Genomic DNA, 11,855 nt, shown 5'->3' on the forward strand with positions numbered 1-11,855 from the left:
CTTTTGTGGAATTCACTCACGATGCGTTTTGTTGAACATGGTACATCTTGGTTTGCCTGTTCTATGCAGCATCACAAAATTTGGTCACTAGAAATGCCAAAATTGCCTTTCCATCCTACAGCCCTACGGTCTGTAGAGGAGGAAATGGGGTGTCCGCATTCCCAAGGCATAATCATGACATGTTTTCCTTGTGATTCTTTGCACTTGGTACATTTGCTTATATTTAGTACATTTGCTTATATTTGGTGAACGTCTAGGCAGAGAGCTTCGGGAAATGAACTTGCTTGATGGAGCACTTTTAAAAACTTGCTTTCTTACAGTTCTTTTCTCCCTACTAATCCCTGGGTGCTACTTTTGTTTTTATTTCTTGGTATTATCTACTCCCTTGTCCAGAATTACTTGTCGTAGAAATGGATGTATCTAGATGTATTTTTAGTTCTAGATACATACATTTGTATCCATTTCCGTAACCAGTAATTCTTGACGGAGGGAGTATTATATATGGGGAACATCAAGTTCTAGGTTCTAAAAATATTTGTATTAAATTCTTTTAGGGTTTGACGCTGCTCTTAAGGATCTATCAGTTTAGTTGGCTTTTGTTGAACATGGTGCATCTTGTTTTGTTCTGTGCAGCATGGAGTGCAACCACAGAACACGACCATAGGCCTTCACCAAATATATCTAAAAATCTACCTTTCCCTTTGTGATTCTTGGCACTCGTGATATCTGCATAGATTTGTAGTGCTTGACGGCAGTGTTGAACTTTAGAAGATAAACTTGCTTGTTGAAGTAGCAGGTTTTTCAAGGCTGTCTTTCTACAGTTCGATCTTTCGACCCGCATCTGTGTGCGCTGGGGGCTGCTTGGTTGTTAACATAAATGTCCATTGGCACAAATTTGGTTTTTGTTTTGCTCCAACGGTTGCTTTCATGGACGCATTCATCCAACCACTGTGCCGCTGATCTGAATCTCGGGTACCTATATTTGTGCCGCTGCTCTGAATCTCGGATACCTGTCTTTCTTCAGAGAAGTTGTTTTCCCCTGTTTGGACGCTTGATTTGATTTTTGTAGTCATTTTAGAGCTAGCCGGGTGAATCCGTACTGAATCTTGGGTACCGTCAAGCTTTATTTCTCTGAATAGAGTTCCGGTTTCTCTCAGAAAACTCAGTTCTCTATTTCTCTCTTTTTGTTGCAATCGTGGATTTGCATGCGTTGTGCAGACTGTCACATTTTTATGTTTCGATGAATCCGGTATGTTTTCGGACATTTTTCAAACTGCAGAAAGTCAAATGAAAGTATTTATATATAGATTTTAAGAAAAGTCAAACTTTGCAAAGTTTGACCAAGGTTATAGAGGAAAATATTTGTATCTACAGTACCAATTAGTACAAAAATATGAAACTACATATTATGACGAACCTAATGTTATATGTTTGGCATTCTAGATGTGAATTTTTCTTTCCCGTAAACTTGATCGAAGTTTGGCAAGTTTGGCTTTTCACTACATTATGAAATGGAAGGAGTAATGTGTGTGGGAGAGCGTCTTTTGTTTTCTCGTAATAATCTGGCGTAGGTCATCGAGGCTCTGACCGGCTGGCGTGGCGCGTTGACTGCCGCCACGTCGGATGAGAGTCACACGTAGGCTAACATTTTATTTAGTTTTCCACGTAGGATATAGCTGGCTGAAGCGACTACTAGACGCAACCGCATCGATCGTCACTGTCATCCCACCACCCACCTACCTCCTGCTCCCACCCTCCCCCGCTCCGATCCCCATGGAAGCCACCGCCTCCACCGCCTTCCTCGCCTCCTCGCCGCTCCCCCGCGGCTCCCGCCGTAGCCGCGTGCGCGTGGTCGTCGCGGCGGCCCGACGGAGGGGGCCGTCGGGCGCGGTGGCCGCGGCGGCGGCCTCCACGGGCAACTACGTGGTGCCGCTGGACGCCGCGCCGTCGGGGATCACGCGCCCGCTCGTCGAGATCCTGCGCGACCTCAACAAGCGCGTCCCGGAGACCATCGTGCTCCCCGCCTCCCGCCGCGCCTCCGCCTCCGACCCCGTCATCCCATGGTACTATCAATGCTCCCTCTCACTCTCTCCTCCGATTCCCCATTCCCTTGTCGAGCTCGCTCGAGATCCAGCCGAATGCGTGTGGCTGGCGTCCGAGAGATCTATGTATGAGGGGCTTGTTAACCACGAAATCCTGGCCGATCCACCAACCATAGGCACACGGATCGGATCCCCCCACTGATCGTAACCTCACGCATTCTCCTGTCCTGATTACTCATGGATCTCCATTCCTCTGTCTGTCAGGTACCATGCCAACCGGATGCTCAGCTTCTACGCCCCCGGTGAGCCTCCCCCATTTGCCGAATTCCAAAACTGCTCACATATGGTTTGTCATCTGATCCGAGTGGGTCAATTCATGCTAATTTGTTTGCTTCACTTCACTCTGTTTATTTGTGGCTACTACTTGTTCCGAGTCGTGCATCCACACTTGGTGTGATTGCTGTGTACATGATCCCAAGCGTGCTGTAGTTTAGCATGGATGGACGATCCTTGCATTGGGGAGTTCATCAATGGCGCGTAGGCAGTGTGCTTGTATACCTAATCTGAGCAGTTGATTTCACCTATATATAGCGTTTCTACTTGAAATGTGATGATCCACGTGCTAACTGTTTGCTCCTTATGGTGTTCTTGGATTGTGCCCTGTTTCCAGGCTGGTGCGGAGAGGTCCGTGATGTTATTTACAACGACAATGGGAAGGTGACCGTGGTGTATCGCGTCACAATTCGAGGGATAGATGGGGAGGTACCTAACTACTATCTCTTGTTTGTGATGACGGTCAACATACCGCAAAGGCCAACATCGTATGAATTAGTTTGTTAATGGATCAATCGTCAAGCTCCTAATTTTGTAAATCTATTATAGTTTAGGATGCAACCTTACAAGCTATACATGCATTGGAAGAGTTACTAAGACAAGGGTTGATGGGGTTGGCACAAATCTCCTAGGAAATCTCAAATTTCGGAAATTCACTTGGTTGCCAGAATCATTGTTTAGGTTGACCTGTAAACTGAATCACTTGGGTTGCTGTGGTTGGGACAAATAAACTGGATTTAGAAATTCAGATACATTTGTGAGTTCACCCCATATGCTTGTGGCATCCAATGTCAAGTTGCAGGAGCCCCTGCCTATCTGTCTTTGCCCATCCAAGGCGTAAATCAATTATTTTCTGTTTGTTCTAGGCATTAGTTATAACATGGAACCGACTACACCTGTCATTTTCGAGCTGTGTCTGTATACAAAGTACATAGTATATACTCCCCTGGTTCACCAAGCAGATATTATTTGAGTTTATGACAAGAAAATCAACTGAGCGAAAATCAACTTCTTAAGTCAAGAAAATCACAGCTATGGGCAAATACCTAACATCGAAACATCACTATTTTCTAAAAGATTCCACCATGACCAAGATCGATGTTTGATAATCTTCACCGGAACTCTGCTTTCGTCTGTGCAGGTTCATCGGGAGGCCGCTGGAACAGCATCACTGAGCGACGCACGGCTCGACGACCCCGTGGCGGCTGCAGAAGAGGCCGCGTTCTGCAAGGCCTGCGCAAGGTTCGGTTTTGGGCTGTACCTGTACCATGAAGATGAGGCGCTGTGAGAGACGTCATCTCTTCTCTCACCCTATCCATTTTCAGAAGGTCAGACGCCAAGCTTGCCAGAGCTTGTCTGTACTGCTGCAAGATATCATCCCGCATGCACCATTCACGATGAACTGTAAATACGAGGCTTATCTTGTTACCTTGTGTTTGTTGGCACATCAGCTGTTGTAATCTCTGTGCGATAAGAGTGTCACTCGTTGCCTATCTGTCTTTGCCCATCCAAGGGGTAAATCAATTATATTCTGTTTGTTCTAGGCATTAGTTATAACTTGGCACCGACTACATCTGTCATTTCCGAGCTGTGTCTGTATTCAAAGTACAGAGTATATGCTCCCCTGGTTCACCAAACGGATATTATTTGAGTTTATGAATCCAGTTTGCTGAGTTAGATTTTTTTTCGCAGCTGGTCCGCTCCGCTCCGCTCCGCTCCGCTCCCGTGTCGCTCTGACAGGGGCGACACCGGGGCGCCCCAGCCCTAGCCGCCACCAGCCTCAACCACCACCACCCCACCGCCGCCGCCGGCAGCCGTCGCCGGCGGTGGCGAAGGCCTGCTCCTGAAACCAGGGACTCGCGCTCCTCCCTCAAATCCAAGCTCCCCTCGCTCAGATGCTTTGGCGGCTCTCGTCACTGGATGCAGCGGCGTGCTGCGCGGGCTCCTGCCCGTCAGCTGCTCCAGCTGGTTGATGCGGGGTGGCAGCCCACTCTACCTCTCTGGTTCGTCCGCTCCGGCTGCGTCCGGATGTCTGCTCGGCGCGGCGATGTGGGGCGCGGCGGCGTGGCTTCGGCCCAGATCTGCGGGTTCAGTGGCGGGGGATTGCGGCCACGGGCGTGCTGGCGCGGGGCGTCCTCGTCCTGGGTGCGCGCGGCCCTGGGCGCGTGGCGCGGTCGACGGAGCAGCGTCGGGTGTAGCATGGAGTGGTGGCACCCGGTGCGGGTGCGGGCGGCTACGGGCGCGCGTCAGGTCAGGAGAGCTACGGGGTGAGGTGGTTCTGGAGCGGCCGGCGCGCCGGCTCCAGATCTGGCAGTGCTCGGAGTTTGCCGAGGCCCCCATCCCCGATCTGGCAATCTTCGCGGCGGTTGGTCGTGGGATGGTGCTCGGCGGCTTGGTTGGCGCTGCCGGCAGTGATGGTGGATGCGTGGCTTGCTTCTGGCTCGGGTTAAGCTGGTCGTGATGGCGGACGGCCCGGGCGGCGATCTCAGGCCAGATCTGACCTGCAGTGCTCCGAATCGGGTCCTGTGCGACGGTGCTCTGGGAGAAATCCCTGCTCACCCATTGTGTGAGCCGACCACGACGGCGCCACCCCGGCGTCGTATACCTTCCTAGAGGCGTGGTCTCCGAGCTATTTCGCGTGGATCTGCGGCGTGGTTTTGGCTGTCTTGCTGTAGGGATGTGCTCAAACTTCGGGTGAGAACCTTGCATCGACTTTGTCGATGTCGGTGACAGCGGCGTCTATGGACGTCGTCTTCCTTGCAGGAGGTGCCGCTGTGGAGCTCCAGCACCTACAGTACTTTGCTTTGTGGTCTCCGGGTGAAAACCTAAGTTCCGGCTCGCCGGGTCGGATGATGGTGTTGTGTCTTCGACAGCACTACCTCCTTGGAGGCGTCATCTTGGAGACCCCCAAACGACGGCTCCTGTTGCTGCGCGTGGTTGATGGTGGTGCGGCCAGCTTGGGGCCGATGGTGGTGTCCTCTTCTTCATGTGTTTCTCTTCGACTGTCCTTCGCGTGGTCTCCGTGTGCATGCTCAAGACCTTCCCATGGTTGCCGTTGTGCTGCGGCGAGCTTCGGGCTCTTGGTGTTGTCTTGGTTCACCTTTGCTCAATGACGGCGCAATGATGCCTCCCCAACCTGCTAATCGTTTCGACCGCCCGTGGCGGATCTCCCAGTCAAGGTTCGTGTTAAGGTTTGGCACTCGTTGATTATGGTTGATCCTCTGTTGTGCCGTGGGGCTCGCACGCCGGTGCGGTGCGTTAGGTTGTTTGCAGAGTCTTGGTATTGTGATCCCTGAACAAAAACCCACATCTACTTGTGTCTCTCGTGGTGTTGGTCTTTTGCCTGCTAGCTAGGTCATGCCCTCTCCTAGGTGGCAATTTTTTTCTCATCTTCTGTAACCTTGTTACCTGTATGGTTTTCGGCCCGGTTTTCCTCATAAACGGGGTCAACTTGTTTAGGTTTTTGATCCGGTTTCCCTTATAAACTGGATCAGCCAAAGCTTAAGGGGTGACCCTTAGCTTTGGCAGCTTTTTGAGCAATATATTCAGGTGGGGATCCTCTCCCCCTCGTGACCGTTAAAAAAAAAGTTTGCTGAGTTATATTAACTAGGGAGTAGATAAATGGTACTCCCTCGATAAAGAATATAAGAATGTAGTGATCTAAACACTCTTATATTTCTTTACGGAGGGTGTATGGTCAACCTTCAGCGTCTTAATCAGGTTCATAACCACTCAGTGTAATACAAATCAGCACTAGACGGTCAATAATCGGTAACCACAGTTGCACACGTTAGTATGATGCCCCGCACATTGTTGCGGGAATGTTTGCAATATTTCAATGAGATTTTGATTATATGAAACATGAATTCTAGAAACAATAGTTTTTGAAAGTATATAAGAATTAAATGTAAATAGCATAATAAAATGAAATTTTACATGCATGGATGTTGTAGTGGATTTTTAATATGCACAGTTGCATGTTGAGGTGGGCCTGTCCTTATGCATGTTGACTGATGAGGTGGCATGCTTGCATGTTGAGAGAAACATATTAGTGGGGGCTAGCTATTTAGATATAGAAGATTTGGCTTTTACACTCAGAGATCTGAAGTCTCTGGAGACATTGTAGTATAGTACTCTGTGAACATTTTACTATTAATGAGCGTGTTTACCTTATGTTTCAAACTGATTATTTGAACATACAAACTTAAGTTCCAGTTCCCCCGCAAACGAAATATGGGTTCAGTTACATAAGCAGCCAGTCTTTGCAAGGTGATCTTGAATTTCCTGGTTGGGCTGGCAGCAAATCAGATGCAATCACTGCATTATTGTTGTTGTATATTACCTATTTATGCAAACACCTGTGATTGATTAAAACTTGCAAACGGACATAGCACTGTGGCAATTTCTTGAGTCAAGAAAATCATAGCTACAGACAATATCTAAAATTGAAACAGCAGTTATTTCTGAAAATTTCAACCACAAACAAAGTTAGTATTTGATAATCTTCACTGGAACTCTGCTTTCGTCTGTGCAGGTTCATCGGGAGGCTGGTGGAACAGCATCATTGAGCGATGCACGGCTCGACGACCCCGTGGCGGCTGCAGAAGAGGCCGCGTTCTGCAAGGCCTGCGCAAGGCTCGGCTTCGGGCTGTACCTGTACTACGAAGACGAGGTGCTGTGAAGGACGCCTCTTCTCTCACCCTATCCACGCTCAAAAGGTCAGATGCCAAGCTTGCCAGAGCTTGTATGTACTGCTGCAAGATATCACCCCACATGAGCTGTAACTGTAAATATGAGGCGTATTTTGTTTACCTTTGTGTTTGTTGGCACATCAGCTGTTGTAATCTCTGTGCGATAAGCGCGTCACTCGTTTTCTGAATTGTACCCCTGTGATGATTCCAGTTACAATTGGTATAAATACATGATGCCACAGTTGTTAGAGTTTGGAGATTGGCACTTTCATTGGAACATTTGTGAAGAACTTATGTAATGGAAGCTCCTGATCTTTGTGCCAGCTGAGATGATTGCAGTATATGTCATTAGGTTAATTAGTTTTGCCCTAAAACCCCGCTAGACGGCATTATAATGTTGCGTTTTTTCCCCTATTCATGCATGCTCCTCTTTGGCATCCTGTACAGCAGATCAAACAGGCCCTGTCCAGCTAGAAACAGACTACGCGGTATAAATAGATTACCGAAAAAGGGTTTCCCCCGCTTTGTATTACTAAGCAACCAACACCGATCCCATAGCAATGCTCGAGCGAGAAGCACAACAAGCCCAAAAGAAAAGAGAAAGAACAAAGAAGAAGAAAGAAATGCCAACAACGATAGCTCGACAAAGCGCGGATGACCCGCCACTGCTGCGCCTTCCAGAATCGACCCACCACAGACCAAGAATCCGATCCGCCGCGTACCACGCAGCACCTCCAAAAAGGGATGCGACGTCGACGACGCTGCTGCCCGGGCGTGTCCTAGGGTTTCCCCCGCACGCGGAAGGGAGAGGGGGATGGATACCTCCGACTGTTGGAAATATGCCCTAGAGGCAATAATAAAATGGTTATTATTATATTTCTTTGTTCATGATAATTGTCTATTGTTCATGCTATAATTGTGTTATCCAGAAATCGTAATACATGTGTGAATACATAGACCACAACACGTCCCTAGTGAGCCTCTAGTTGACTAGCTCGTTGATCAAAAGATAGTCATGGTTTCTTGACTATGGACATTGGATGTCATTGATAACGGGATCACATCATTAGGAGAATGATGTGATGGACACGACCCAATCCTAAGCATAGCTCAAAGATCGTGTAGTTCGTTTTCTGTAGCTTTTCTGAATGTCAAGTATCATTTCCTTAGACCATGAGATTGTGCAACTCCCGGACACCGTAGGAGTGCCTTGGGTGTGCCAAACGTCACAACGTAACTGGGTGACTATAAAGGTACATTACAGGTATCTCCGAAAGTGTCTGTTGGGTTGGCACGAATCGAGACTGGGATTTGTCACTCCGTATGACGGAGAGGTATCTCTGGGCCCACTCGGTAATGCATCATCATAATGAGCTCAATGTGATCAAGTGGTTGATCACGGGATCATGCATTACGGTACGAGTAAAGTGACTTGCCGGTAACAAGACTGAACAAGGTATTGGGATACCGACGGTCGAGTCTCGGCCAAGTAACGTACCGATTGACAAAGAGAATTGTATACGGATTGATTGAATCCTCGACATCATGGTTCATCCGATGAGATCATCGTGGAGCATGTGGGAGCCAACATGGGTATCCAGATCCCGCTGTTGGTTATTGACCGGAGAGTTGTCTCGGTCATGTCTGCATGTCTCCCGAACCCGTAGGGTCTACACACTTAAGGTTCGGTGATGCTAGGGTTGTTAGGAAGACTTGTATGTGATTACCGAATGTTGTTCGGAGTCCCGGATGAGATCCCGGACGTCACGAGGAGTTCCGGAATGGTCCGGAGGTAAAGATTTATATATGGGAAGTTGTCATACGGTCGCCGGAAAGGTTCGGGGGCATATCAGTATTGTACCGGGGCCACCGGAGGGGTTCCGGGGGTCCACCGGGAGGGGCTACCTCTTCCGGAGGGCCTTATGGGCTGTATGGAGAAGGGAACCAGCCCAAGTGGGCTGGGGCGCCACACCCCCTAGGGCCCATGCGCCTAGGGTTGGGGGGAAACCCTAAGGGGGGCGCCCCCTTGCTTGGGGAGCAAGCCCCCCTCCCCTTGGCCGACGCCCCCCCTCTAGATCTCATCTAGAGGGGCCGGCCCCCTTCCCCCTTCCCCTATAAATAGAGGGGTGAGGGGAGGGCTGAAAACAACATCCAAGGCGCAGCCCCTCCCCTCCCCAACACCTCTCCTCCTTCATAAGAGCTTGGCGAAGCCCTGCCGGAGCACTGCAGCTTCACCACCACCACGCCGCCGTGCTGCTGTTGGAGCCCTCTTCCTCAACATCTCCCTCCTCCTTGCTGGATTAAGGCGCGGGAGACGTCCTCGCTCCGTACATGTGTTGAACGCGGAGGTGCCGTCCGTTCGGTGCTAGGATCTTCGGTGATTTGGATCACGACGAGTACGACTCCATCAACCCCGTTCTCTTGAACGCTCCCGCTCGTGATCTACAAGGGTATGTAGATGCACTCCTCTCTCCCTCGTTGCTAGATGACTCCATAGATTGATCTTGGTGATGCGTAGAAAATTTTAAAATTCTGCTACGTTCCCCAATAGTGGCATCATGAGCTAGGTCTATGCGTAGTTACTATGCACGAGTAGAACACAAAGAAGTTGTGGGCGTCGATATTGTCAATTATCTTGCCGTTACTAGTCTTATCTTGATTCGGCGGCATTGTGGGATGAAGCGGCCCGGACCAACCTTACACGTACGCTTACGTGAGACCGGTTCCACCGACTGACATGCACTAGTTGCATAAGGTGGCTGGCGGGTGTCTGTCTCTCCCACTTTAGTCGGATCGGATTCGATGAACAGGGTCCTTATGAAGGGTAAATAGAAATTGGCAATTCACGTTGTGGTTTTGGCGTAGGTAAGAAACGTTCTTGCTAGAAACCTATAGCAGCCACGTAAAAACTTGCAACGACAATTAGAGGACGTCTAACTTGTTTTTGCACCAAGTGTTTTGTGATGTGATATGGCCAAAGGATGTGATGAATGATATATGTGATGTATGAGATGATCATGTTCTTGTAATAGGAATCACGACTTGCATGTCGATGAGTATGACAACCGGCAGGAGCCATAGGAGTTGTCTTTATTTATTTATGACCTGCGTGTCAACATAAACATCATGTAATTACTTTACTTTATTGCTAAAGCGTTAGCCATAGTAGTAGAAGTAATAGATGACGAGACAACTTCAAGAAGACACGATGATGGAGATCATGGTGTCATGCCGGTGACAACGATGATCATGGAGCCCCGAAGATGGAGATCAAAAGGAGCAAATGATATTGGCCATATCATGTCACTATTTGATTGCATGTGATGTTTATCATGTTTTGCATCTTATTTGCTTAGAACGACGGTAGCTTAAATAAGATGATCGCTCGAAATAATTTCAAGAAAGTGTTCCCCCTAACTGTGCACCGTTGCGAAGGTTCGTAGTTTCGAAGCACCATGTGATGATCGGGTGTGATAGATTCTAATGTTCGAATACAACGGGTGTAAGCCAGATTTACTCACGCAATACACTTAGGTTGACTTGACGAGCCTAGCATGTATAGACATGGCCTCGGAACACAGAAGACCGAAAGGTCGAGCATGAGTCGTATAGAAGATACGATCAACATGAAGATGTTCACCGATGTTGACTAATCTGTCTCACGTGATGATCGGACACGACCTAGTTAACTCGGATCATGTTATACTTAGATGACTGGAGGGATGTCTATCTGAGTGGGAGTTCATTGAATAATTTGATTAGATGAACTTAATTATCATGAACTTAGTCTAAAATCTTTACAATATGTCTTGTAGATCAAATGGCCCACGTTGTCCTCAACTTCAACGCATTCCTAGAGAAAACCAAGCTGAAAGACGATGGCAGCAACTATACGGACTGGGTCCGGAACCTGAGGATCATCCTCATAGCTGCCAAGAAAGATTATGTCCTAGAAGCACCGCTAGGTGACGCACCTGTCCCAGAGAACCAAGACGTTATGAACGCTTGGCAGTTACGTGCTGATGATTACTCCCTCGTTCAGTGCGGCATGCTTTACAGCTTAGAACCGGGGCTCCAAAAGCGATTTGAGAGACACGGAGCATATGAGATGTTCGAAGAGCTGAAAATGGTTTTTCAAGCTCATGCCCGGGTCGAGAGATATGAAGTCTCCGACAAGTTCTTCAGCTGTAAGATGGAGGAAAATAGTTCTGTCAGTGAGCACATACTCAAAATGTCTGGGTTGCATAACCGCTTGTCTCAGCTGGGAGTTAATCTCCCGGATGACGCGGTCATTGACAGAATCCTTCAGTCGCTTCCACCAAGCTACAAGAGCTTTGTGATGAACTTCAATATGCAGGGGATGGAAAAGACCATTCCTGAGGTATATTCAATGCTGAAATCAGCAGAGGTGGAAATCAAAAAGGAACATCAAGTGTTGATGGTGAATAAAACCACTAAATTCAAGAAAGGCAAGGATAAAAAGAACTTCAAGAAGGACGACAAGGGAGTTGCCGCGCCCGGTAAGCAAGCTGCCGGGAAGAAGCCAAAGAATGGACCCAAGCCTGAGACTGAGTGTTTTTATTGCAAGGGAAGTGGTCACTGGAAGCAGAACTGCCCCAAATACTTAGCGGATAAGAAGGCCGGCAACACTAAAGGTATATGTGATATACATGTAATTGATGTGTACCTTACCAGTACTCGTAGTAGCTCCTGGGTATTTGATACCGGTGCGGTTGCTCACATTTGTAACTCAAAGCAGGAGCTGCGGAATAAGCGGAGACTGGCGAAG

At 48.4% G+C, this 11,855-nt stretch overlaps 1 protein-coding gene across 2 annotated transcripts; it reads left to right on the forward strand.

Moving 5' to 3' along the window:
• The first annotated feature begins 1,576 nt into the window (after positions 1-1,576).
• LOC125553205 (DNA repair RAD52-like protein 2, chloroplastic) lies at positions 1,577-7,394 on the forward strand. 2 transcript variants are annotated; one of them, XM_087519228.1, is made up of 5 exons: positions 1,577-2,063; positions 2,307-2,344; positions 2,713-2,804; positions 3,517-3,703; positions 6,910-7,394. In XM_087519228.1, the coding sequence occupies exons 1-4, from the start codon at positions 1,624-1,626 to the stop codon at positions 3,661-3,663; spliced, it is 717 nt and encodes a 238-aa protein (XP_087375354.1). In that variant the 5' UTR covers positions 1,577-1,623; the 3' UTR covers positions 3,664-3,703; positions 6,910-7,394. The 2 variants fall into 2 exon arrangements, with proteins under 2 accessions (XP_087375354.1, XP_048572959.2); XM_048717002.2 differs by lacking the exon at positions 6,910-7,394 and having other exon boundaries at positions 1,580-2,063; positions 3,517-4,031.
• Positions 7,395-11,855: the final 4,461 nt, after the last annotated feature.

The sequence above is a fragment of the Triticum urartu genome, chromosome 4A (assembly GCF_056163025.1).
Source record: "Triticum urartu cultivar PI428250 chromosome 4A, HENAU_Tu73, whole genome shotgun sequence".
NCBI classification, from domain to species: domain Eukaryota; kingdom Viridiplantae; phylum Streptophyta; class Magnoliopsida; order Poales; family Poaceae; genus Triticum; species Triticum urartu.